Genomic DNA, 26,717 nt, shown 5'->3' with positions numbered 1-26,717 from the left:
TTAAAAAAATACTGACACAAAATCTCGACAGTGAAAAACAGGCTGGTGCTTCCTGCTATGTTGGTGACCACACAGCTGTAGTGGCCACTGTCTTCAAGTCGAACTTCCTGGATCTCAAGATACTGGCCTCCTGCCAGCCCCTGGAAACGTCCACCTAACTGAAAGATGGGTTAGTCTGTGCTTGGCACATTATTAGGCATAAGTTCAGTTCTTGTCTCGTGTTACCTGCATTTTGGCGTCATCCTTGTACCACTCAATGTTGGGAGGTGGATTGCTGTCAACTAAACACTCAAGGGTCAGATGTCCTTTAACTGGGACAGTCATTGTTCTCACATCACCAGAACCAAGAAGAGTGGGGGGGACTGAAAGATAATCAAGCATGAAATATGATTAATAATACATTTAATGCCTCATAATCACAATACTGTGTGTATGATTTGTTGTTAAAGAAAAAAACATAAAATTCCATATCAGCCACCTTGGCAAGGCAAATTTATTTGTAGAGCACAATTTGTACACAAGGCAATTCAAAGTGCTTCACACAACTGGAAAAATGCATTAAAATTACAAAGACATGACAGAAATCACAAAACATTAATTCCTATTCATTCAATTTAACAATTTAACAAACCTTGGATGCGAAGCCAGTGGTTTTTGCCATCTTGTCCAGCGAGGCTACTAGCGAGACATGTGTAAAGGCCAGAATCTTCAGTCTTGGAAAAAAATATAATAAATCAGCTCAAGGAAGTTCTCAGTCCTGTAATTACTGCATTGTGTATAGGAAAGTTTACAGTCATTTGAAAACAGTGGAGAAAATCTTGAAAGGTTTTTGTTTTCTTTTTTTTTTAATATAAAATGCAATTTGCCTTTCGAACTTACCTGTACTTTGCTTATCCTGACAAAGCGTCCATTCTCCTGAACAATGTCAGTCCTCTCCAGGGGGTTTCCATCTTTGAGCCAGCTGAGTGTGGGAACTGGGTTTCCCACAGCAGAGCACTCCAGCTCCAGGGCGCTGTTCACTGCTAACGTCAGCTCCTCTGGGCTTGAGCTGGAGATCTTAGGGGGCTCTGAGTAGTAAACAAGTTTATCAGATTTAGAAGATCAATTTTATGTGAGAAATCTTTACATATATTACAGAATCTGATGTTACCAAGTACTGTGAGGTTGAAGCCCTTCGTGCTGCTTCCCGCCTGGTTACTGGCCACACAGCTGTAGAGGCCGGCGTCTGAGGGAGCCACATCAGGCAGCTGCAGTCGGGTTTCCTGTCCGTCCAGCAGAAGGTTGCGGTGAAGGGACAGAGGCAGTCCATCCTTAAACCAAGTCAGCGTCGGGGGAGGCACCCCACGAGCCTCACAGGTTAATGTCACTAAAGACCCCTGTACAACAGTGACAGGCTCCACTGGTTCCACATTGTCAACACCAGGGGGCACTGCAGGACATCACAAGTGGGCCAGATTAGGTAATTTTACAACGACAACAAACGCAGCAGATCAGTGTGATGAACATACCTTGGACATGCACATCATAGCTAAGCTCAGCAAGCCCTGCACGACTGCGGGCTATACATGTGTAAACCCCTGAATCGGAGAGTTGCACCGGTGAAATCCTAAGATACACTCACATTAATTCATTTGAAAATGACCCACACACAACCATACATCACAGGTTTGTAATTGTTTTGTTAATTTACCTGAGGACAGAGTCACCAGAGAGGAGACGAGAGCGAGGGGACAGGAGCAGAGGCCGTCCATTCTTGAGCCAGCTGATTTGAGGAGCAGGGGTTCCTGCTGCGTGACACTCCAGGCTCAAAGAACTGTCCTGAGTGGCCTGTACCTCTCTGGGCACAGTAGTTTCACCAGAAATAGATGGTGGGACTGTGAAATGGATCATTTAGTCAAATGTTTTAAATATATTATTTTTTTAAGTTAGGTAAAAATCTACCAAATGTATTCAAATCTAGATCGTACCTAGAACAAATAAAGTATACATTTTGCTGTCCTGGCCTGATGGGCTAACAGCTAAACATGTGTATGTCCCAGAGTCTTCAGCATTTAGCCTGAGTAAAGTCAATGTGCTGCCATCAGAGCTCATTCTGTAAAAGTTCAAATGCAACAAATAAAACTTAAATCTTAAAACTTAAAATAACATTATTATAACGGTGTATTTTAATTAATTGTGTTGTATATCATACTGTATTTGTCGTGTTTCTGAGCCCGCTAAGGTCACTCCATCTTTGAGCCAGCTAATTCGAGGAGGAGGGATGCCATTAGCTTTGCACTCAAGGCTCAGCTCTTGTCCAAATGGTGCACTCACATCAGAGAGGTGTTGAGAATCAATGATAGTTGGAGAGACTGAGGACAAAAGAATTCACTTAAAATCTTCAGACAGAGCGACTTGTCTTTATATCAACAGGTGGTAAAGCTCACCGAGCACTGTGAGTTTGAAGTCTCTTTGTGTCTGTCCTTCACTATTCTTGGCTACACAGGTGTACGTCCCTGCATGGGACAGAGTGAGCGGCCCCAACTCCAGTCTGTTCCCCCGAACAGACCACTGCCACTGCAAACTGCTCTCTGAAACACACACAAAACTGTTATTCTTTGGAAAGGATACTACTGTATATAGTTAAGCACTGTATTTACCAATTGGGGTTCCATCTTTGAGCCAGGTAATACTTGGCATAGGGACTCCTGAAGCCTCACAAATCAGAGCAATGTGAGAGCCCAGGGTGTAGTTGATGGACTCCCTAAGTGGCCCATCCAGGACTGGAGGAACTGTGAAAATGCAGAGACATGAGCTCAATCCCCATTTCAGCTAAACCTGTGTAACTGTCAGACTTTCCTCACCATGAACAGCCACTCTGAAAGTCCTGTCTACCTGTCCAGCCACATTAGAAACTTTACAAGTGTAAGTGCCACCATCAGCTACCTACAAAATACATCCTCGATTACACTTGAATTAATCAAATAACAGGAATATTATTTAAACAACACCTACTCCTAATAATACAATACCTGGACTCCTGCAATTTCCAGCTGGTAATCTTTTATCTTTAAACCATTTCCAGGAGCCAACTGGAGTCCATTTTTGTACCATGTGACCTCAGGCCTGGGGACACCATGAGCGTCACACTGAAGTGTGACAGAAGAGTCAACCTGCAGTGTCACAGTCTCTCCACCAGGGCGGGGCTTTAGTGTGGGCAGGACTATAAAGACATGAACAAAAATGGTTTAATCTCAATAGGATTGCATGTGGTTTGAGAATCATATGTTTAGTTTAGTTTAGTTTAGTATTTATTTGAAGGGACAATATACAGAAACAAAAACAAGAAAGAAACAAATATGTTCTGCACCAGATTGTTGCTAAATAGCTTTCCATCTGTTGTCCCTGATTGACAGGAATACATTATAAAGTCCAAACTAAAACATTCAACAATGTGATAATTTCACAGAGTCCACTTTCTGACCCAAATACACTCACACACAGCCACACATCGCATTCGACAAGAATGTACATGAACATAAGGAGTATAAGTGTAAAGAAGTGTTTACCATAAACACTGAGAAGGATACTCTTTTGGTCTTGTCCTGCTGGGTTAGTGGCTGTGCAGACATACTGCCCACTATCTTCTTCATTGGCCTGGGACAATTGCAGCATCTGCCCACCTTTAATAATAAAATCACCAGCAATTATAATTATAGACATGCACAGTTGATGATCTGGAAATATTCAAAGAGAGAAATACTCACCTGGAAGAATGTGAAGCCCATTACCATACTTCAAGATCTGCCCATCTTTGGTCCAGGTTATCTCTGCAGCGGGATAAGCTTGAACATCACACAATAACGACACCATGTGGCCCTTGATGACATTCACATCCTCCTCTTTTGGACCCATGACTCTGGGAGGAACTATAATTATAGTTTGAGTACAGTATGAGCCAACAAACCAAGCTGGTAATTCAAACTACTCAGTTTATGGGTACCTTGAACAGTCAGACTGAAAAGTTTCTCCACAGTTCCAACCTTATTTTCAGCTACACACATGTAGCCAGCCATGTCTGAAGCCTGAACCTGAAAGAGCTGAAAGATGTTATTTCATTGTGAGTCTATTTTTTCAATCCAAATGGCTCTGATGTGTCTGAGGTGAAAAGTAAAAATATGTTTTTAACCTTGAGTTGAGTACCATCTTCACTTATCTGATGCTGCAGGTCTGTGTGCACTGCCTTCTCATCTCTTAACCAGGAGACTGAGGGAGTCGGGTGTCCGCTCGCATCACAGTGGAGGATGACCGTGCTGTTGACCACTGCACCCACTTCCTCCATAAACTCTTCTGTGGCAGTGATGACAGGTGGCACTGAGAGGGCAAATACAAAACAAAATATACATACACTCTTCATAAAAATATAGACAAAGTATGTGAACATGTTTTCATTCTTACCAAGAACCTCAAGTTTAAAGTGCATTTGATCTTGGCCTGCCTCGTTCACAGCCTCACATGTGTACTTTCCAGCATCGTCCTTCTGCACCCGGCCAATTTGAAGCATCTGCCCCCCTAAAAACATATTTTTTTTAGTAAAACAAATGCCGCCATTGTGAGTCAACAATATGCATAATAAAGTCATTTTTTTCTCTTTATTAAATATACAAATTTAAATGAAAACATAACCCCCCTGAGCGTTAGGCACTATAGAGTACCTGGAAGTAGCAGGACCCCATCAGCAGAGGTGAGTTTTAGCCCATCTTTGTACCAGCTGAGTTGGGGTGGAGGTATGGCATTACTTTCACATGACAAGCTAATGGTATGACCCAAGACCACCTCCCGTTTTTCTACCATCTCATCACTGTCGTCATCCTCATCAGGTCCAAAACCCCACGCAGCTTCTCTATTGTTCACGCGTTGGAAGATTGGAGGAACTAGTAACAAAACAAGCATGGATTATTATCAATATATGATTCAATCATTTCTCAAGCAGATCAAATATGTCTCAACACAGACCGTGAATAATGACATGGAAGTCTCTTTTGTCCTCTCCTGCTGAGTTAGTGACTACACAGGTGTACTGCCCCTCATGAGACAGTACGGCCTTCACTATGTGGAGGACGTGTCCTTTCTCTTGTATCCCAGCATGGACGTTTCCAGTGAGCAACTATAAAGAAAAAACAAACTTATGTTTAAAAATTATATATATTATATATATACATATATATATATATATATATATATATATATATATATATATATATATATATATATATATATATATTTACCACTTATGTTTTATTACGTATTAGTAAAACGGTTCCATTTGCAGATGTTTTGTTATTCACCTGTCCATCTTTGAACCACTGGACCTTAGGTTCAGGGAAACCTTTGGCCAAACAAGACAGTGTTAAGCTCCCATTGATTCTGACTTTTTCTGCCTGGACTCCAAATAAGGACGATGACCCCTCAATTTGTGGCGGAACTACAAGTAAATATATGAATAATATGATGATTAGAATGTAGTATTTATTTCAAATGTACATTTTTTGTGTTACACTGTAATGTTTTACCCAGAACACTGAGTGAATAGTGTTTAGTGGCTGTTCCAGCTGGGTTAGATGCTCGGCAGGTGTACAGTCCAGTGCTCTCTCCTATTGCTGACCCCAGCCTCAGGGCCTGGCCTCCTCGTGTGTATGTGAGCTGAGGACTGGACACAATGGGCTGGTTGTCCTTCAGCCAGGTGATGGTGGGTGGAGGAGAGCCCTCCACATCACAAGGCAGGACCGTGGAGAAACCAAGCACCACTGACACATCTGTGGTCTCACTGGGCCCTTTAATGGCCGGAGGGGCTGTAGAGGAAAAAAACAAGACACTTTTAACATCCTATAACCTTTTATGAGCCCAAAGCACAGAGCAAGATTAGATTTGCAGCTAGTGTCATATTATGGGAAGGAAAAGCTCTGTCAGCAGAACATTTAAGGGAATTAAAGTCATTTTTGTGTGTATGTGTGTGTGTGTGTGTGTATGTGTGTGTGTGCGTGTGTGTGTGTGTGTGTCTGTGTGTGTGTGTGTGTGTGTGTATGTGTGTGTGTGTGTGTGTGTGTGTATATATAGATATAAATCTATCTATATTTATGCATGCATAGAGTAAAACTAGAGGGCACAATCTTTACAGAAAAGGCAAGAGGACACAGTTTAGAAAGGTCCAACAAAAGTTAGTAATGACAGCAAAAACAGGCACAATTGCCCTACTGCCCTAGAAAAAATGTATAATTGAAATATACCATTAATTTTATTGTATTTGTAAATGTATTTTCATTTTGGACAGTAACAACATCGTCAAAATACAAACCATGCACTGTTAATTTGAACTGCCGCATCTGTGTCCCTGCATTGTTCCTGGCCAAACACTGGTACAGTCCCTGGTCCCGCAGACGAACAGACTTGACCTTTAAAACTTGGCCATTCTCCAAAAACTCCACATGAGGGTCTCCATCAGGGGACAACACTCTGTCAGAAAGAGGATCTCAAAAAAGTAAATACATAATTTCACAACATAAATACTTGGTTTCCATAATTAATACATTAATAACAAATGCATCTTACTCTCCATCACGACTCCATTCAACTTCTGGAGCAGGCCGTCCACTGACTCTGCACTGAAACTCCACTTCTTGTCCCAGGACAACGGACAGCTCCTGCCGCCTGGATGTCCCCGAGATCTCTGGGGGCGCTGGCAGCACATTCAGCGCAATTAAATATGTATGTGATTGCATAAACCATCATTCATTTTACATTAAGCAGACACCTCTCAGCACAAGTATAAAAGTTATATAATGTGTTCATGGAGTTTGGGAATATATTTGACAATCCTCACCTTGAACCACTATATTATACTCTCGCCAATCTTCTCCGGCAGAGTTCTGAGCTGTGCACAGGAAACGTCCTGCGTGTTCAGGCTGAACTCTGAAGATTCGGAGGAGTCTGTTTCCATTTTGTAGATAAACTCCAGGACTGTCCACCTACATACAATTTCATATTACAGCACATTGCAATAATCCTGCTGACCACTTGATGGCATTGTGCAGCTAAATATACTGCTCACCCTCAGGTATTGTCTGTAATAATGAATTGTATAAAATGATAATCGAGGTGTTGACAGTAAGACTCACAGGACGACCATCTTTGGACCATGTGATCGTTGGAGAAGGGATTCCAAACACATCACATCCCAAAGTCAGTGGCTGCTTCAAAGTGACAGTGAGGTTCAATAACTGCCCATCATCTGAAATCTCTGGGGGAACTAGCACAGTAAAAAAATACAAATATTATTGTACTTATTGTATTAAAGAAATACATGTATTTATAAGAAAGTGAAAATACAAGCGTTACCATTCACTGTCAGTCTGGTCTTTCTCTCCACAGAGCCGGCTTCATTTGTTGCGACGCATTTGAAGTCCCCGCTGTGGCTGGCAGACGCTGTGCTAATTATAAGAGAGCCGTCCCTCGCCACAGAAAACTCAGAGAGTTCAGGGTGTATCTCAAGTCCATTCTTGAACCAGCGAATCATGGGAGGAGGAGAACCTGACGGACACACATCAGAGATTTTAAAGATATTTGTTTTACTGATATAGTTTCTCTCTTTCTCAACTGCATAATATGAACTATAACAAGCAAAGACTGAACTAGGCACATGAGGACTACTTTATCTTTAGGAACGTTTATATTTGAAGCTCTTATAGTGAAATGATTCTGTCAGATGGAGAACTATATGAAGTATAATAAAGTGAAACACTTTTACTTTATTCTACTACAAGTAAAAGACCCTTATTTATCCGCTTGACAACACAGCAGTGAAGGTAATGCCAAATATGTCCTGAAAAATTTAAATAAAATGAATATGAATTGATTTACAAGTCACAAGTAGAATAGGATAGGATTTGTTCATTGGCAGAGTAAAGACACAATTGTGTACATTTAGAGTCCCATGAACAGATGTCTTTTGTGGATTACTGGATAAAAGGGTAGAGGTGGTTTGGAAAAAGGTAGAATGACAGCTTTGCACAGCAGCCAGCCAGAACAAGGAAACAGTGAGAGACATTGAGAGCATTGGACTGATTCAAATGCCCCTCTCTGTCTATTTACAGAGGTGTTACATACACAAGCCCCTGCAATGAGGGCTGGACACACCCTTCTCGTGTCCAGAAATGACTATCCGTATAGTAGCCAAAGCCCAAGCTAAGGCACACATGTACAAATCACTCAGGGCAAAAAGATTATCTCACTGCAAAGAGGAAATGCACACAGATGTTCTGTTTTAGATGTTAACTGATCTCATTAGTGCACTTTGAATTATATTGCCTGAGCCCATATAGTCTGGGATTATTTATTCCATGTATGTCTCAAATAATTACCACTATCAAACGAAAACAGCTTGTTGAATTAGTAATGTCCTTCCGGCTAAGGCAGCCCTTTATCTAGTCCATATGGATGCTTCGCTTAAGAATAAGGGGGATAAAGGGATTCCTCGTTTCCTGCTACTAGCTGCTTGTTCGCACTATAAATGTATGTTATATGTATATTTATATATATATATATATATATATATATATATATATATCCTGATAATGACATCGGTCAAATGAACAAATGAATCATAAAAGTGCAGAAACATAACCTTACAACCTCATTCGAAAGTTTACAATATCACTTTTAAACTATAAATGGCAAATGGATATTAACATTTTGCAATTGTCAATGATCAAATCTACACTAAATATCCATATTACAACTTTGTTTTCACATATATGTGAATCTCCAATAGTTCATCTCAAACCCGAGATGCAGTCTCGGTCGAACAGAAAGTGCTAGTTCCCCTTTCCTTTCACGGTGCACCTCAGACATCCCTGTCCTTTATCTAAAGCAGCAGCAGTCTGTAATTAGGATTCCTCTCGCAGCAGGTCCCGTCACACAGGAAACCAGATGTGGCCCACTGAGGCAGCAGGCAAACTGATGGAGCAGCTGTTGCTTCACATTATATGCTTGTCTTTACCTTTTCCTAACAAGCAAGTTGCCATGACATCTTATACACACAAACAATTCATCAGTTACTCACTTCATGTAAACAAGACCCCGTGCTAACTATAGTGCGCCCCGTCACTTCAGAAATATGCAGCAGCCTATCCTAATCTAATTTGATCACACTTAAAATACACTTTAATGTGTATGTAATATGTATTTCGTCATCTGTATATAACTACACAAGAGTCTACACATTATTCTGAATGGATCACGAAATGCAGTGCGTCAAAAAGAAAACTGACTAACATCCTGTTTTAAAAAGCCTTCTTTCCTCACAAGCAGGTCATGTGTGACTTTAACACAACATCTGCAATGACAGAGCGATGCACAAGCAGCGCAGCCACTTCAAATAATGACGCTAAAAACAGCCTCATCTGTGGTGTTGGTGTAAATTAAATGTTTTCCCATTTCTAAACCTTTTAAGGTCCTTACATTAATCTGTACATTAAGGGGTTCAAACCTTCTGCCGGGCATGGAATGATGACACGGCCGTGGGCTACTTTCTCCATGATGGCATCTCCAGGTTCCACGAACGATGGGGCCTCTGAGGATATAAGAAAACATTTTCAGGACTTGTTCAAAGAGCGATGGAGATAATAAAGTAAAAAGGAGTCATTGTAAATAAATTTGTTACAGTCAAAGTCTCAAGGGAAACATTTGCAGGAAATCTGAAGTAAGGGCAAGATAATACTAATATTATTTTTGTTATGCAATAAACTCGTGACATTTACCAAGAATTTCCAGCTTGATCTCCATGGTCTCTTGTCCCGCACTATTTTTGGCCACACACTGATATGTGCCCCTGTCAGAAAGTGTGACCTGTGGGATTCTCAGGGGTGTAGTGTTCTTGACCCCAACAGGGAGTCCATTGTGAAACCAGCTGACCTCAGGGCTGGGCTCCCCTTGTACCGCACAGGGCAGGGTCACGGTTTGACCCAGCACTGCCTTCAGGAGTGACGGTGCTGGCTGGATCCTGGGCTTTGCTGAACAAGAACAAATGTCAGAACCGTTGCTTAGATTTTGTTATAATACAATGATTTATGTTCAAGTTTATAATGTTTTACTTAAAAAAAGATGCCTTATTTTGATATGAAAAACTTGTAATACAGTTTTTCTTACATTCACGTAAGTAAACGACAGAGGAAGGTTCAAATGAACGTCTTAATTCACCTTCAGTGTCTCGTCTTCAGATATTGAATTATAAAATGATTCAAAAGTCGTGTAAAGTGTCTATCTGAACCAAAGCGCTGTGGTTACCTTGAATGTGTAGATTGTAGCTCAGGGACACGTTGCCTGCTGGGTTTTCTGCAGTGCAAGTGTACAGTTTTCTGTCAATCAGGCGCACATCCGTTATTTTCAGGGACCCTGAAGGCAACACTGTGAACCTGAGGAGCAATAAAAATGTACATAAAACAATTGTCGTTTACAGACAATTTATGTGCCTGGGAGTTCGAAAGTATTTATGAGACTGGCCATAGTAAAAGATTCTATGATTCTTAATCGTCATTCACTGTTTGCTCTTTCATAATGACAGCACAGTTTGAAGTGGCACATCCGTGAATGATTATTTAGATTTACAAATGATTCCAAAAGCAGTAATTACAATCTCAAACCCAAAAGCCACAGTAGTTACTTTGTAGAACTGGGTGAAAGTAGGTTATAGACTTATACTGCGTGTGCACAATGTTGCATGTTGTATTGCAGAACGGAATAGGAGGTTGTATAGACTCATATGTAAACACAGCTCTGTAATGTATCTGAGATAAGTGTGTCTGCTAGGCAACTCCATAGTAACAATAACAAGATGTTGTGTAGAAAGCACAAAGCGTTCTCTGTTTTAGTTTCACATATGGTCCTCTAACTCCGGCAGCCCAGGAAGAGGCTTTGAAACAAGATGAAGAACTTTTACAGCGTCAGCCTTTGAGTACACTCCGGTTTTACACCTCAACACCGGCGAGACACCCGGTCAGGGCAACAATCATGGTCAGTGTCTTTTAACTGTCTGTGACTCTAAATACTGGCGAGCAACGTAATCATTTACTCCGTGGCATTGGGACAAAATTAGCAAATCATACCTAGATCTTATCCAGACAAATGCAGTGACAGAATGGAAAGCCTCCGTCATTAAACATCCACAGTGTCTTTGATTTACCCCCAGACTAAACACTTTGCCACAGTGTAAATCTTACTGCCCAACAATTTCACATATTTCAACAAGACGTTTATTCTGACCCGAAACGTAGCTGGAGAGAATGAATCTCCTTTTTACGCTGCAGGACGTTTCCAGAGTGTGTAGCGTGTGCTCATGTGGGGGTGGTTCACTTCACAGAGCTGTGTTATTCTCATCACACTACATTGGTTGAGAGTCAGCATGATATTTTACTGCTCATCCCCAGGGAAGTGCACTTCAGGCAGACACAACTCTTGTACAGTATCTTCCCACCCCCCCCCCCCCCCCCCCCCCCCACCCTTCTTATTTCTTACAAAGTATCAGCCGTATCAGTGAACATCGCAGCCCCCAGATTCCTTCTCTACTTGTCAGTCAAATCCAAAATACTCCTGAGGTGGGCGAGTGACAAGGATCGACTATCTGTTTAAGTGAGTAATTCTGTTGGCACCACGAGTGACCAGACATACAGCAAAAGAAGCAAAGACAAAATGATCGACAGACCTGAACCTGAACAAAACCACCATGAACACAAACAGTAATGGTCTATAGATTAAGAATAGTAAACTTGTCTGTTGTTTCTTCTTTATTGTCTGAAGAAGAAACAACAAAACTCTAATATTCTGTGACTAAACCTGAAAGAACCAGCGCTTGAGCATAACTAAGGCCAATCAACAAGAGAATTATAGTGATTAAAACTCTTTGCATGCTCAGTGTGTCTGACAGGTCTCATGGAAATGTGGTAAACATGGTTATATTTCAGATTTCCCCCCATTCTGATGATGTTTATAACGTTACTTCCTGGTTGGACATGAGCAGCAGATGTGACATATGCTGCGCTCATGTGGTCCTCGGGTGTTCTGGTGTCTGAGATGAGAAGTTGGGATTCTGACTTGTTTGCGTTCATGTGCTTTTAATCACGTAAAGTCGGGATTTTGAGGTCACGGATGATAAAGCTGCTCTTTAACAGTGTTTATTAGAGCTACACAGTAAGATTTTAGATGTTAGCCTTATTTGTTTTGGAAAGCATTCTACTATTTTTTCTTCAGCTATCAAACGTCACATCTTAATTAAACAGTAGTGTCGGGTGTTTCTGCACAAATATGTTGCCTCTGTGAAGTATTAACGTCCAGACAAAGAGCACAAATGTTTAAGACAAATTCATCAATCAGATCGGTCCGTCTACACAGCAGGTGATGTCAGGTGATTCATGTGCATTTTTCAACTCGGAAAAAGGATTTCCAGCGGATATATAGAGGTAACTACACTACTGTTACCAAGCAACCATATTGTAAGCAAAAATCCATATATATTACACGTATACAAAACTCAATAGTTTTGATTAATAATACTTGATAACACCTTTAGTTTCTTAAATGTTCTTTTAATTGTGACAAAACTGCGAAAAACTGTTCCTGTATTTATAATGTCGCTTAGATTTTGTGCAAACTGAAACTTGATTGATGTAAAACTACAATACACATTTACCACCAACAAAACAAGTAATATATTTTAAAAAAAACATGAAAACCTGCCTTATGCATTTATAACTAAATAAAGGCTAGAACTCTCATACTCTCCAGTACCTTTTGGTTTTGGGAACCCCTAATCTAATTTCAAAGTTAATTAAAAGAATCTTGAATGATGATCATAAATGAATGTAGGACAATAACGAGACATATGAATTAGAGTCGAGCTGTCCTCACCCAGCAGTGACAGGTGGGATGGGGTTCCCATTCCTCCTCCATGTGACCAGAGGAGATGGACTGCCCTGGGCTTCACAGGGCAGGACAACCTCCGTCCCCACTTCCACAGCCATCTTCACTGTGTTGTCATGACCACTCACTCCCATTATCCGGGGCAGAGCTGTAATAGAAGTGGTTTTAGAGTGATGCGAGGAAGGATTTGTGTGTATTTGAACAGAGCGAAGCCACTGTAACATCAAACAGTGCGGTGTCTGGGCGGATGTGGTCAGACAGTGTTGTTTTCTTACTGTTGACGCTGAGCTGGACCTCACGGCTGGCGTAACCCACAGAGCTGGTGGCGGTGCAGATGTACAGGCCGCCATCCTCAGCTGTGGGGTGAGGGATGAAAAGGTCTCCATCTGAATTGGGCTGCAGAGACGAGTTTTCCCTGGGCAAAGGTTGTCTTCCCTGGAGAAATGTAGCATGCAAAATGTGCTATAAATGTGCTCTAATGGAACATTCGGCTGGAACGAAGATGTCTCTCCTAAGCTTTTATCTTCAGTGTGAGAACAGAGAACTCACATTTAACTTTATCTCCTCTTCTCTCCTTACCCATAAAATAGATAGACTATTAAACACATGCATGCTTGAACACAGAATAGCTTTAACAGATGGAAACCTGAAACTAGATATTTAGCTGACGAAGTGATAAAAGGTATATTATCAAATTACCTTCATCAAATTGAGAGAATGTAGATTTTTTACATTGCATAAACATGACATATCACCACCAGAAATATAGCTTTTACTGATAACAATTGTAATGTTGATTTATTCTTAGTTACAAAAACATTGGACACACTGGACAAGTTTTGTAACTTATAATTTGGTGTAAGATGATTATTCAATCAGAACGCAAAATGAGTCTCTCATTTGGATTGCCAATAACATACAGTTCCTTTAAAAACATCTTTTCAGAATTTACTGCAACCACTACTAGATATTTACACCAAACACAGTCATAATTAAAACAAAATTATAACTACAGACGGTTACAACCTATGGAAATGTGTTTGGACTCAACCTTCATTGAGGCTGGGGCAACTTGTTGGGAGCAGTGGGCAGGAGAAAATGTTCTTCTGTCTTAGAAAAGCCCCTCATTGAGGAATGATACATTTTAAGAGTCTTTGGGACGCCAAAGCGTCGACCTATAGACGTCTGTATAGAGAGTGTACATTTCACAATGAGAGGCTTTTCTATGGCTTTTTAAGATCCACTTGTCCTTGATTTCCACGACATGGCCCATCGACGCACACCCACTTCTAGTCTCTGTTCTTCTGTCTCTTGAGTTGTTATGGCTTTAAAATAAACCATGAAAGTTCTTATCATGCTGCTATAATAAAGTTGCCATGGCTACACATTCTGGTCATGATAATATCATGCTGCTTACAGTGCCTGAGATATAATTAGCTTTATACACAAACTAGCAACCGAATGTCAAGATAAAACTGATTTCTGATAATAGTAAAAACATGATAAACCATCAGATTAGATGTGCAGTGATTTTGTAAATGTAAGCTACACCATTGCATAGTTGCAAAAGCAATACATTTAAAAGTGCCCATGACTTTGTGAAGACAATCTTACCTTGGTCCACACAATGGTTGGTTTAGGGGCTCCGCTTGCCTCACAGGACAGTGTTATGGCTCTCCCCTCATTGGCGATGTAGTGGTATGGGCCCGCGCTTATCTCTGGTGGTACTGTGGAAGAAATAGGTCATACAACACAGCTGTCTAAACTTGTTATAAGCATACTAGACTAACATCATTAGCACTGTCCACGCGAGTCAGAGGAATGAAGGCTCAAGGCATTTCTTTATTACAAAGTGATGAAGAACTGTAATCCTGTGAGTCTGTCATTAGGGACCTGTCTGACACTGTCCTATTCATCAAAGCATGCAGTAAACCAAGGTATCTTAATATAAGGACAGTACTTTAGGACTTTATTTTCTGATTCAGCACATCATTGCCTGTCTAAAGCGGTCAAAAGCTGCACTGTGGTTCTGGCTATCTGTTCTCAAATGGTGGGATCGTATGGCTCCATTATGTCTTTGCATTTGAAGTTAAAATGATGTTCAAGTTTTTGGTTTGGAGTTAGTATTGTGACGTTTTTTAGTCTCATTTTGACGGCGCTGATTTTGAAACCGCTCTGTCTCTCGCCCTTTTTAGGCAGTGGTTTGTAACAATACTCGTGACAGAAATGTTTCAGGAGGTGAAATCAACGTGACATGTCGTACCATGAACATCCACGGTGACTGTGATGTTTGCCTGGCCTGCCACGTTAGCCACAGTGCAGACATACGTCCCAGCATCCTCAGTGAAAGCTCTCTCCATGTACAAGCTGCCGTCGCTGCGGACAAACACCCTCCCGCTCAGTCTCAACTGTATGAAACAGAACAGCAACACGTCAATATTAATTCAATATCAACTTTTTAAACATTCGCTGTAGTCAAAAGACCTACAGGCTTTCCATTGTGTGTCCAGTGGCGCTCAGGAAGAGGAATACCATCAAGTAGCATACAAGGGAGACTGAGAGACTGGCCAGCGTTTGTAGTGATGACGGGGGCGACGTGAGCCAGCAGAGGGGGTTCTGAAGACGAATAAAGGTGCAAAAATGATCATAAACACATAGATAAAGACATAAATAGCAAGTACATCAAGTTATTCAGCTATTCCAAATGCCTACCCAGTCCAGTGACACTAACTCTGGCCTCAGTTTTGATGATTCCAAACTGGTTCTTGGCTTCGCACACGTACACTCCTTCAAGGTCCAGCCAGACACCTGCAGGCAACAATTTGCTGTAAACCCTTTGTCTAGTGTGGGAGAAAACATTAACAATCACATTCAATTGAAACCAGATTTTCTCAACAGCAACAAAAAACGAAAAGAAAGAAAGAAAACTCCCTCAGTGAGAGCCAAGAGCACTACTGCAGAGCAATTAGGAGGTAAAAATAGAAAGCAGGATTAATGGGGATAGGTCTGATTCCAGTCTGTCAACACACCTGGCTTACTCACTTAATGCCCATGAAAGCACTGAAGACGAAACATAAAAAAGCTATTATGTGTTTTGTTTGGTTTAGTCATAATTTACCTTGTGGGCAAGTCCTGTACAAGTACTTTACACGTACAAATATTATGAGATACAATAAAACAGTATCTCCTGTTGAGTCTATCTAACTGTGTCTATTACATTGTTTCTTTTGAGAGATTTGTACCTGTCAAAATGCCCTACGGGGACATATAACGCTCTCTATTGCCCGCACCCGACACAATTAAAATAACCCATGTCAGTGAAATTCTAGTTTGATATAAGTTAATTCACTCAAGGACATAACCACAACGTGTCCTGCAGCCTTATGACCAAGACAGGATTCAAGAAAACTCACTGTGGATTTGAACTTGGCCATTCTCCAGCAAATGAGTTCTACTTTGGGGATTAGTGAGAAGTGGCCTGCTGTCCGGTCTATACCAGGTCACTGTCGGCTGTGGGACGCCCCGAGCAGCACAGGAGAGGGTGATGTTCTCTCCAACTCTGACCGTCGTGTCTGCTGGAGCTTCAGAAAACAAGGGAGGCACTGTGGAAGAAATGTACTGTTAGATCTGACAGACAAAATGTATCTTTGAGCCTGGATACCTTTTTAAAATATATAATTTAACCGTTATTCATGAATTGAATCAACCAACTTACAAAAGCTGGTGTTTCCTGTAACTCAGATTCTCAGAGTTGCCGAAAACTATTTTATTTTTATTTTTTGGTGAATATAGGAATAATGGACTAACCAAAATGTTGAATAGCTTTGAAACACTTTTCAGATTTTGAGGAGATCCTGTTGATACTTACTTCCCACCTCCAGTGTGACTGTGCCAGTGGATGTTCCGGCTGAGCTGCTGGCCACACACGTGTATTGTCCTGCATCCACTTCCTGTACCCCTCGAATGTGCAGTGTCCCGCGATGTTCCTCCTGCTCTACAAAAGGTGCAGAGCCCATTTCCAGCTCACCTAAAAATAGAAAAAAAGTGTAGAAGTCAAGTGTGAGCCAGTTAGATTTACTGACTCTAACTAGTGCTTACCTTTGTACCAGTGAACAAGAGGAGACGGGACACCACTGGCCTGACACTCAAGTGTGGCATCTCCTCCAACTGACACGAGCACATTCTGCTGAACAACCGTGATCCTGGGAGTCTCTGGGGAAAAGAAGGCAATATGTCATTAACATTTTAAGTGCAAAACTCTCAACGCTGCCAAAAGAGTAATGAGAAGGCTTGGATGAAAGGATACTTGATGTATTTTTCTAGATATATCTCATTAAAAATGACACTTGGGAAAAAAGTCATAGTAAAAGAAACAAGCCTCAAGAAGACCAAGCCAAAGTCTGAAGTTTTGTCAGTCAGAAAAATAATAAGTATTTCGACACAAAAGTTTCAAATTACAATAAAGCTATTGTAGTTTCTAAGATTAAACTGTATTAATAACATATTTTCTTAACATACCGGCATACCCCAGGAACACTGAATGAGAGCTACTTCCAGCCTCATTGGTTGCAACACATGAATAGTTTCCAGCGTCCTCTGGAAGGGCCCCTCTGATGGTCAAGACTCCGTTCTTGTTGATATTCAATCTGTAACATGCATCAGAATTCATGTTTGTGGATGTGATTACATGAGCAGATGTGAAAATAAAATGTATCATTAAACCTCATTGCGTTTCTTCAGTAACATGAGACATTTGTTCTGTGTTTTACAAACATGTAAAGTGCTTGCGGTTTTGGAAAATATAGTTTTAGACCACTGACATAACGTTCTTCACAAAAAACAGATTTGGCAGCTGCTCATGAGTTTAACTGGAATGTCATGATCGTGTCCTCGGTCACTGATGAGTAGTTTGAGTTTTCCCGTACCTCGGCCGATTGCTGAGGAATATGTTTCCATGGCTCCAAAAGAGCTGGGGAGGTGGGGAGCCGGACGCAGAGCAGACGAGGCGGATGTCATCCCCTCTGGAGAAAACCTGGCTCTGGGGGTTCACCTCCACAGAAGGAGCCTCTACAGCAGGTTTGAAACAGACACAGAGCAGACTGTGATTCACGGCCTTCTATAGCAAGATGATGTCATTTATGGCCCTATTATTACGGGTTTACAAGAGTCAAGCACCGATCACCCTTAAAACACTGACGTAGTGTATGAGTTATCTACATTATAACAGAATAATTATGTTATAAAGCTTTATTGAAAGCATGTCTGTTGCACTAATTAATACAATACAATATATCCTGTAGACAGATATCAACAGGTCCTTCTTTAAGATAAGATTCGATCAGATAAAATAACCTTTATTTGTCACACAATGGGGAATTTGAAACACATGTTAGGAACAGAAGTATTAACATTAAAACAGATCACTTAGAAATAACTCTTATAATCTTGATAATTACGCACTTAAAAGTCAAAAGGGTAACCTGTATATGTAAAGGATTAATAAAAATGTTTTTTTATTTTTATTTTTTTTATTTATTTATAGGAGATCTTCTACTGAAAGTGTTTTTCAGACTTCCTATAAGTGATCTGTTCTTCTGTATCTACCTGCGTTGCACCAATGAAATTTCCCCATGTGGGACAATAAAGGAATATCTTATCTTATCTTATCTTATAATAATGTAGTTTCACCCAGTTAGCTATTGGCTATTGCTACCGTAATCTTTTTGGTGGAAACCCCAATTAATTTGGTGATAGAACCTAAATCAATTTACAGTCCAGTTGGGTGCAATATAACTATACCTGGGACAAGCAGCCACACAGTGATCTTAGTGTTTCCATTGGCATTGCTGGCGACACACTGATACACCCCAGCGTCCTGAGGCTGCACCCCGCTGACGTGCAGCGAATGGTCCGGGAGCACCTTCACCCGCCCCGCACGCGCTCGAATGGCACGACCCGCGCGTAACCAAGTCAAGTTGTGGCGCATGGACCCTTCCACCCGACAGGACAGCACCGCCACACCACCCACTGCAGACGTTACATTGACCGCAGGCTTCAGGATCGGGGGAGGCTCTGTATACATGAAAAACACAAGGCTGTAGTTATCAACGGAGAACAAACACTGCGGAAATAGTTTACTTAGAGAGCAAACGTCTGTCTTGGTGTGTGTGTGTGTGTGTGTTGTACCTCTAACTGTCAGTTGCGTTATGGCTCGTGCCTGTCCAGCGCTGCTCTGTGCTAGACACTCGTATAGGCCTTCATCTGCGGCTGAGGCCTGGGGAATCTCCCATGATGCCACTTCCGAATTTCTGACAAAAAAAGGACAACACTGACCTTAGCTGACAACATGATACATATATATGTCTTTTGCTTCTTTATGCATCACACGGTTTAACGGAGGTAAAGTCAAATTAACACTTTTGGAGATGACACAATCTGAAGTTCCCGGAGCTGTATTCCATTTCCTGACAGACACGCTTGTAAAACGCACTACACAAGCAGCAATAATTCCTTACAGACACATCGACTATAAGCAGAGCTGACTGAGGAGCCTAATTAGCACTTTTACAGCAGGTTATGGGGGGAACATTGACGAGAATATAACCGGGCTTAAGGAAAAACTGTGACGTACTGATGGACAGATTCCTCTCCCAGGGCTATCCCACTTCTGGTAAACCTCAGCCTGTAGGGGATGTCACTCTCCACTGAGCAGGTAATGACCACAGGCAGCATGTAAAAGCCCCTAACCACGTCAGACATGTGCACAACCGGAGGATCTGCACAGGGAAGGAAACAAGAGGGCAAGGGCGAGCGAGGAGATTAATGAGGTGCTGGGTAAGATGCAGTCTCTTTCTAAAGATGTGCCCTCCGGCGTAAGTGCTCTTGCCTGGGATAATGTTGGTGTAGGAGACACTGGACAGGCGCTGGAAGCGGTAGCCCTCCTCATCTTTACCACTAGCCTTTATAAAGAAGCTCTGCGTAGGGGTGCGGATTTCGGGGATACGCCAAAGTCCTTGTTGGCCGAGGTCAGAGGGCAGAGGTACTGGGATGGTTCGCAAAGAGCGCCCCGAGCCAGAGACTAGCTCCACATGGCTGAGTTGGCCTGGTGGTTTTAGTCCAGTGCATTTCAACAGGGTGTACATAGGAAGTCCTACAATGGGACAGTGGTGTTACTTCCAGTTGTGTTGAGTGCAAAAACATCGATATTGGATTACCTTTGATTGGTCGTTCTCTTGTGTGGTGAAACTCAGAGACAGGGGTGCTGGAAAAGCCAGCACGGAAGTCCAGGTTACTGACACCCGTGACTCTTAAAGTGTGCCGCCCGCTACAGCTCACCTTTAGAAAAAGAGGTTTTATCTGAAAAAGTGTGAGGCTTAAAACATAAATATTAACGGAGAAAATGGTACCCTAAGATTCCAAGTGCCGGGTCGGGGAAATTTAAGATTGACAATTCGAGCAGAATTGGGGATATTCAAGAGTTCTGTAAGTCCTTCCGCTTCACCAATTACTCGGCCTAGGGAAGAAAAAAACACGCGGTTTGCCAACAGTGGAACACATGGAAGCGATGTGTGAAAAATGAAAACAACCAAATACCAAAAGGGTCGCTGAGCTCAATCTGCGGCGATGGACCACTGAGGGAGACAGTGACCTCTCGCAGGCTGGAGTCCACGGGCACTTCCCATCTGTTTTCCTGAGCACTGTCGTGGTTCGATGAAAGCAGGTGGACCTTCATGGCCTGGACTGTCTCCTCAACCCATTTTAAAACCTGCCAGGGGAATAAAACAGAAGCATTATCAGAGGTTATCTGATGGATGGTTTGTGACATGAAAACAGAAGACAGGACTAAAGACTGCATCCTTTCCTCATGGCACTATCCAAAGACATTTGTCTTTCATTCACAGCGTAGTCCTCAGAGACACTTGAAAATGTAACGCAGTTCCAATGTCAAAATGATGACATACAGTTTTCTTCACTTCCAAGCACATATTCCCACAAGTCTCCCACAAGTCTCCCACAGTCTGTCAAACAGCAGTCTTTGTGAATAATATGGTTTATATCTCAGAATAGAAAGTGACTATTGTTTAAGAAGCACAATAATATACTGAAAATGTTTTATCACATTGCTATATTCTGGTTTCAAAAGCCAGATGTGTCAAAATGTTAACTCCCTTGAAAAGCATATCCTGGTCTGTAAAAATAAATGTGCCGAGTAAAAAAGAGACTGTTTGGTTACGTATGAGATGGCTAAAACAATAATCTCTTAAGATAATACTGTTCCATACTAGTTCCCAAAGGAAACACAATATAAAAGTTCAGATAGAGTTGACATAGTAAACTGTTTATACTGAAGAAAATAAAACAGAACAAAACAGACGTTGTTTTGCCTCCAAGTAAAGGGCATTTCTGCAGAGGGACAAAAGCCAAAAAGGAATAAGATTTATGAGCATAAACATGAACAAGAAAATGTTTTTGTAATTTAATCAAGCCTATCACGCCTCTGTTTTCTCTATGGCAGGTCCATTCTGCTGCTGACGGCAGCTGCTTCTTCTCTGTGTTTTACAACTGGAAACAGCTGTGAAGTCTGCCACATGTGAAGCCATCAGCAGCGGACAGGAAACTGCTAAGAACTGACCTACATCTGCTTTGTCTACCGCCTCTGCAAGAGACTGGGCATGAGCGGGCATTTTCTCTTTATTCTATTATTATTATTATTATTATTATATGTATAATATATACATTACAAACAGAACATTTGTGCTCACTCGAGCGCAGACCTCCCAGTGGCCAGAGGTGATCCAAACCCTTGCCCCAACTTAAACACCACAGTGAAATAATGTCCTGCCACAAATCAATGCCAGTAGAGTTAATCAATCCCAAATGGACCCACTTCGACCCCTCACAGGGTTTTTAAGACACACCTGGCACGGCTTTTCCCTTTCAAAGTGGAACCTACAGTAGGAACATCATCATACATCAGGCACGTACAAGCGTATTCCCATGGTGGGATTGTTATGGACACAAAGAGGTCAGATAATAAAGTTTTTGACGTAAAAATTATACAATGTATTTATTTTCATTCAGAATGATGATTGATCATCTTTTAACAATCATGTTATAGTTAAACAAAGTAAATCTCAGTATTGGAAAGAAAGTCAATGAAAGTAGAACTGATGGTGTCAGAGCATTCATGAAAATGCCCAAATAAGTTTTAATATCCTTTCTATTTGGCCTGAACTAAATCTTCTAAAGTCATAATATTTTGACTAGAACTAATGATAAAGACTTTTTGAGTTACTTTCTCAGTTGGCAAGAACCATTTCCTCTCTTAACTCGCCGAATCCATCTAATGAGAACTCCACATGTGTCAGAATCTAATGTTCACAGTCTTGTTTTCAGGGCTAGAACACAGAAAAGGCGGGAACAAGCACAGCCTTATAAGACAATAGGATTAATATTAAGCCATTCTGACAGTGATTTTAAGGGGAAAACAGTCAGCACAGAATCTCTCTGAATTCTCATTAAGTCAGTGTGAGTTTGGAAGGATTTCCCCGTTCACGGCTCCGTTAACAGATTTTCTTCCTAATCACACAGCCAAATGTGAGAAGTGCAATGTGCTGAGCTGACAATGAGCGTGTTGTGCTAAAGAGTTGGAGCCTCTTCCACTGGGCAGCTGTGTAGGAAAGGGAAAGCCATGACATCCTATTCCGAGTTATAATGTTGTTATCTTTTGTTCCCTTTGTATGTCAAAAGTCACACATTTAAACTGTCTTTGCATTATGTATCAGTGTTGAGGAAATGAAACAGTTTGGTTACAATGTCTGTGCTGCAGAGGATTTTAAGGATTAAAGGATTTGCATGAATTGAATGCATGATTTGAATAAAAGTACACCGACCATGAAAGAGCGCTAAAAACACAGCCTTTCAGAATAAATCCAATAAATACATCCAATGTTTGAGAAATCTTTGAAAATAAACATGAGTATTATTTAAGCAGGATGTTGGACATGTTGTAATGTGTTAGCACGTTCCAAATGAAAACATAAACACAAAAACATCCACACAGCAGCTTTTACTTTTCATTTATGGAGAAAAATCAGTCAAACAAATCGAATTAATTAAACTTAACCAGGTTTACGATCCAACCCTTTTCTTTAGTACCATCTGAAGCCCAACTTCTACAGTCACAGAAATCACATTCTCCTCTCACCTCCGCAGCTTTGTCTCATTCTTTAATGTTGCTTTCATGCAACCAAATCAGATGTTAACTTTGCAACCTGTCAGATTGTGTATGTAGAAAGTGGCCGCTCGCGTTTGTATGTTTTCTTATGTACTATGCAGGCATGAAATGACAGGAAACAGATCTGGGTTCAGCGGTTCACTGGGCCACCAGAGCACACAAGTGTTGGCAGGCGTTCAGCACTAGCCAGCCATCTCCTGTGTCGACATGCGGGATACCAGTGTCTCTTCAGAAGGAAATGCTGGCTTCTTTTACGTCTGCCTGGGAAATGAGCCCTGCTGTCTTTGGCTGCTGCTGGACTACGCTTCTGTTACAAGCTGTTTCCCAAAGAAAAGAAATGCTCATCGATATCTCATACCGTGCAAGTGTAGTACACACCACATTCACAAGAAGTTATTTATCGTTACACTTAAGCCTTGGCTGACTGGAGGCGTTCCCAGCGAGCCTTATGAATATGATGAATGTACTCAAATAAGGTATCACTCACTTTTTAAGTCAGATTTAAGGCCTTTAATCTGCAACTTAAGCTCAATCCAATTCTGGCAGGACAGGATGGTTACTCATTATGTAAACCTTGAATATAGAGTATGTGGACTACAAGCAACTACAAGCGTTCTGTTAAAATTGTAAAGTAATAAGTGAACATCAATTTAAATTATATATTTCATTTCAAAAATCATTACTATATCTTAAATAGCGTGACTTACTTAAATCATTTGAGCTTAAGAAACTCTATCAATGTAACTAAAAAATTAAAAGCATACAAATTCAAATGTTTGAACCCAGGCAAATCCCTTTTTAAGAAACAAAATGGCAATTAATAATGATTGCAGTATCACCTAAACATCAGAGTTTAGCATTGACACAAAGACTCCTTTCTTCCCTGTCCACTCTCATTATGCACATTCATTAAAGATCATTCAGTCATAGTGGCTTTCATTAGCATTGCCATTACCATTGCAATCTAGCATGGACTCACCTCATTGACCTGCAGCTTGTCCAAGTGAAAAATCTGTCCCGAAGAGGTGGCTGCGATCTCCTCGTAGGCCCTGTATCCAGGCTGGGAGCGGTCCCCACAGTCCCCTGTCAGGACAAACACCACCTGACAGGCAAAGGACAATAGAGTTAGAATTAAATAAACCTATATGTGGGTCCAGTATCATCATTAGCCCCAGTATTTGAAGATGTAATAGCGTGGAACTAATAGCAGTGGACATGTATAGTTCTAGACTCTGGGGTTGTACCTGTGACTGGCGTAGCTGGATCAGCTGCAGGACGTCCCGTTTGAGGCGATAGTCTTTGGCCCTGGCGTCCGTAAAGACATAAATGAATGATCCTGGTAAAGACACTTCCAGAGCTTTCTTTATGGCTCCTACACTCATCTCAGGACAATCGCCGCCTCCCTGTTCCACAAGAGTGACACCAGAAAACAGAAGCTAAAACATCAGTTCTACTCATAACATGCTGACCACTGACCTAGTTACAGAGCATGCTTTAGTATACACAGTGGTACAAATGCAGTAGAGAAATCCAAGTTATGGTTCCCACCTGGACAAACAGCTCTTGGAGATCCTTCTGGAATTTTTTGGGGTCAGTAGTAATGGAAACAGGTCCAATATCTGTATTATGAGAGGTTGACAACAGAGGAATAACACATGTAAGCAATTTGTGAGAGAGATTAGAAAGGAGACACTGGGTAATTTATGTTTTGTTTTTATGCATTAACCAAACTTCATCGCATCAACAGAATTAGCTGTAATCTGACAAAATTATCATTATTTCGTGCATCTGTTTCTGGCATGTGGTGTGTTTGATTTCCTTCAGCTCTAATACCACAGAAATGCCTTCAGATGCCGGCTGATGAACTAGAAATGTTAACACAAGGCATTATATTCTAAAAATGTGAGGCTATTCCATGTGCATTTATCCAGACACTTCTCATTTGAGTGGGCGCCTCCTCATTTCTGTCTTTGCTCGTCATTTGAACTGCCAGTTTGTCTGCTCGTGGGACTAATGATGCAGAACTTGCAGACGTGTGAAGTCAGTGACATTTCAGAACTGTCCTCAATGCATCCACAGACAGAGGATGCTTTCAAGTTCCTCTTCGCTCCTCATGAATGCATGTAACGATGACAGCGCTGTCACTCCTCTTTGTCAGCTCCTCTGGGGGATCTCACATTTAACTCCAAATGTGTGGAAGCAAGCATCACCATCCCCCCTGACCCAGGACTGCAGCGGCCCGCCTGAAGAGGGCTTTCTACAGACTTTAGCATAGAAAAGGGGTGGGGGTGGCACAGGGGTGATTGGGGTAATTACACACAAGCAGACAGCATATGCTTCTCATCAGGACTTAAACACCCTGCCCCCCATTAGAGAACTCTTATTTTCAGGAAGCAACTTTCCCATAGGGCATTGGGCATACAGTTAAAGGTTTACCTGTTTAAGTGGCCTGTTATTTCATGTTTTGTGATGCTCTTTATGCAACAAGTGATTCAGTGGGAGTAAGTTGCGTTTCTGTTGATTCTGTGATTCAATTAGGACAGCTTCAGTGAAAAGTGTATTCTTTTATTTTTGTTTAAGTTTCAAATGAAGTGCATATGCAGTGATTGGCATTAAAATGAGCCGCAATGTAACTGTAGCTGTGAGTTACCTGGATCATGAAAGGGGACAAGGACAAAGTTTCTGATGGGTCTGGTCCTCCGGCTCAGGGTCTTTTCCAGAATCCGTGAGGCGCCGTCTATCACCTGTTTGAGGTCGTCGTACATGGAGCCGGTGACATCAAAGACAAAAGCGAGCGTGGAGGAACTGTCACCGGACTCATCACCGGACTCATCCACTAACCGGGGGTCTGCCCAGAGTCTGTGCGCGCTGACACAGAGCGCCCACATAAGGCACCTCAAGACAGCGGACATGTTTGAAAGTTCTACCGCATCTGTCAAAAGTCAAATCAGACAAAAATCACTAAGAACTCCAAACAAATCTGAAGTTTCGAACTCGCGCAAGTAAAAACAAGTTAACGGGTTATCCAAAGAAGAAAAGAAAAATATCAAGATTCCAGTGTAAAGGACTTCCACATGACTACAACTGTGCGTAAAGTTTGCACTGAACGGAGCGTGTAGAGCAGTTGAGCGCCGGAGAGCCCCTGGAGAGCTCTCTGACGCTTCAAACGGGGGCGGAGATGGGTATTAGAGGGTTCCCGGGACCCAACCTGTGTGTGTGTGTGTGTGTGTAACTTGACCCCACACTGACTTCCAGGCTTTAGCGCTATCTGACATTCCCCCCCGGAGACGCAACTTTGCAACTGCTGAACGCGCGTCACAAGCTGGAGTCTGTAACTTTGTTTGGCCCCGACCAGAAAATTGTCTCAGCAACAGTCCCGCCTTTAAAAATAGACAGTTTATACTCAACTGTCGCAATCTAATTTTACACAAGCTGAAATATCCCCTGGCTACGGCTACAGATGATGGAGTTGTGCATGTACACTAAACATTCAGCCTGCAGCATATTTTGACCATGAGGCATCTTTCTGAGT

The 26,717-nt window shown here is 41.6% G+C and overlaps 1 protein-coding gene across 1 annotated transcript in view; it reads right to left on the bottom strand.

Moving 5' to 3' along the window:
- hmcn2 (hemicentin 2) overlaps positions 1–26,097 on the bottom strand; it is a 35,213-nt gene extending 9,116 nt beyond the window's left edge. Inside the window, exons 1-52 of the mRNA XM_072461954.1 lie at positions 25,836–26,097; positions 24,734–24,804; positions 24,430–24,588; positions 24,165–24,287; positions 20,542–20,713; positions 20,355–20,461; positions 20,163–20,283; positions 19,835–20,098; positions 19,580–19,724; positions 19,135–19,256; positions 18,748–19,020; positions 17,874–18,015; positions 17,467–17,594; positions 17,047–17,160; positions 16,817–16,975; positions 16,362–16,550; positions 15,661–15,756; positions 15,437–15,564; positions 15,212–15,356; positions 14,563–14,675; positions 13,224–13,383; positions 12,937–13,096; positions 10,321–10,448; positions 9,795–10,046; positions 9,524–9,607; positions 7,375–7,566; positions 7,155–7,285; positions 6,860–7,004; positions 6,589–6,715; positions 6,335–6,492; positions 5,553–5,831; positions 5,328–5,464; positions 4,996–5,146; positions 4,695–4,913; positions 4,438–4,551; positions 4,169–4,353; positions 3,983–4,079; positions 3,747–3,908; positions 3,549–3,662; positions 3,012–3,202; positions 2,844–2,925; positions 2,640–2,771; positions 2,427–2,570; positions 2,192–2,351; positions 1,968–2,092; positions 1,691–1,874; positions 1,509–1,606; positions 1,151–1,429; positions 880–1,067; positions 632–713; positions 226–362; positions 17–158 (exon numbers count right to left, since the gene is read on the bottom strand). Of these exons, the coding sequence (XP_072318055.1) occupies positions 17–158; positions 226–362; positions 632–713; positions 880–1,067; positions 1,151–1,429; positions 1,509–1,606; positions 1,691–1,874; positions 1,968–2,092; positions 2,192–2,351; positions 2,427–2,570; positions 2,640–2,771; positions 2,844–2,925; positions 3,012–3,202; positions 3,549–3,662; positions 3,747–3,908; positions 3,983–4,079; positions 4,169–4,353; positions 4,438–4,551; positions 4,695–4,913; positions 4,996–5,146; positions 5,328–5,464; positions 5,553–5,831; positions 6,335–6,492; positions 6,589–6,715; positions 6,860–7,004; positions 7,155–7,285; positions 7,375–7,566; positions 9,524–9,607; positions 9,795–10,046; positions 10,321–10,448; positions 12,937–13,096; positions 13,224–13,383; positions 14,563–14,675; positions 15,212–15,356; positions 15,437–15,564; positions 15,661–15,756; positions 16,362–16,550; positions 16,817–16,975; positions 17,047–17,160; positions 17,467–17,594; positions 17,874–18,015; positions 18,748–19,020; positions 19,135–19,256; positions 19,580–19,724; positions 19,835–20,098; positions 20,163–20,283; positions 20,355–20,461; positions 20,542–20,713; positions 24,165–24,287; positions 24,430–24,588; positions 24,734–24,804; positions 25,836–26,097 (7,972 nt within the window). The remainder of the gene's footprint in view (positions 1–16; positions 159–225; positions 363–631; positions 714–879; positions 1,068–1,150; positions 1,430–1,508; positions 1,607–1,690; positions 1,875–1,967; positions 2,093–2,191; positions 2,352–2,426; positions 2,571–2,639; positions 2,772–2,843; positions 2,926–3,011; positions 3,203–3,548; positions 3,663–3,746; positions 3,909–3,982; positions 4,080–4,168; positions 4,354–4,437; positions 4,552–4,694; positions 4,914–4,995; positions 5,147–5,327; positions 5,465–5,552; positions 5,832–6,334; positions 6,493–6,588; positions 6,716–6,859; positions 7,005–7,154; positions 7,286–7,374; positions 7,567–9,523; positions 9,608–9,794; positions 10,047–10,320; positions 10,449–12,936; positions 13,097–13,223; positions 13,384–14,562; positions 14,676–15,211; positions 15,357–15,436; positions 15,565–15,660; positions 15,757–16,361; positions 16,551–16,816; positions 16,976–17,046; positions 17,161–17,466; positions 17,595–17,873; positions 18,016–18,747; positions 19,021–19,134; positions 19,257–19,579; positions 19,725–19,834; positions 20,099–20,162; positions 20,284–20,354; positions 20,462–20,541; positions 20,714–24,164; positions 24,288–24,429; positions 24,589–24,733; positions 24,805–25,835) is intronic.
- Between the last annotated feature and the right edge of the window lie 620 nt (positions 26,098–26,717).

The sequence above is a fragment of the Eucyclogobius newberryi genome, unplaced genomic scaffold (genome assembly GCF_026437365.1).
Source record: "Eucyclogobius newberryi isolate DKJ021-1_F unplaced genomic scaffold, fEucNew1.0.hap1 SCAF_359, whole genome shotgun sequence".
NCBI classification, from domain to species: Eukaryota; Metazoa; Chordata; class Actinopteri; order Gobiiformes; family Gobiidae; genus Eucyclogobius; species Eucyclogobius newberryi.
Note: the sequence above shows the minus strand (reverse complement) of the source record. Positions and strands in the feature narration are given on the sequence as shown.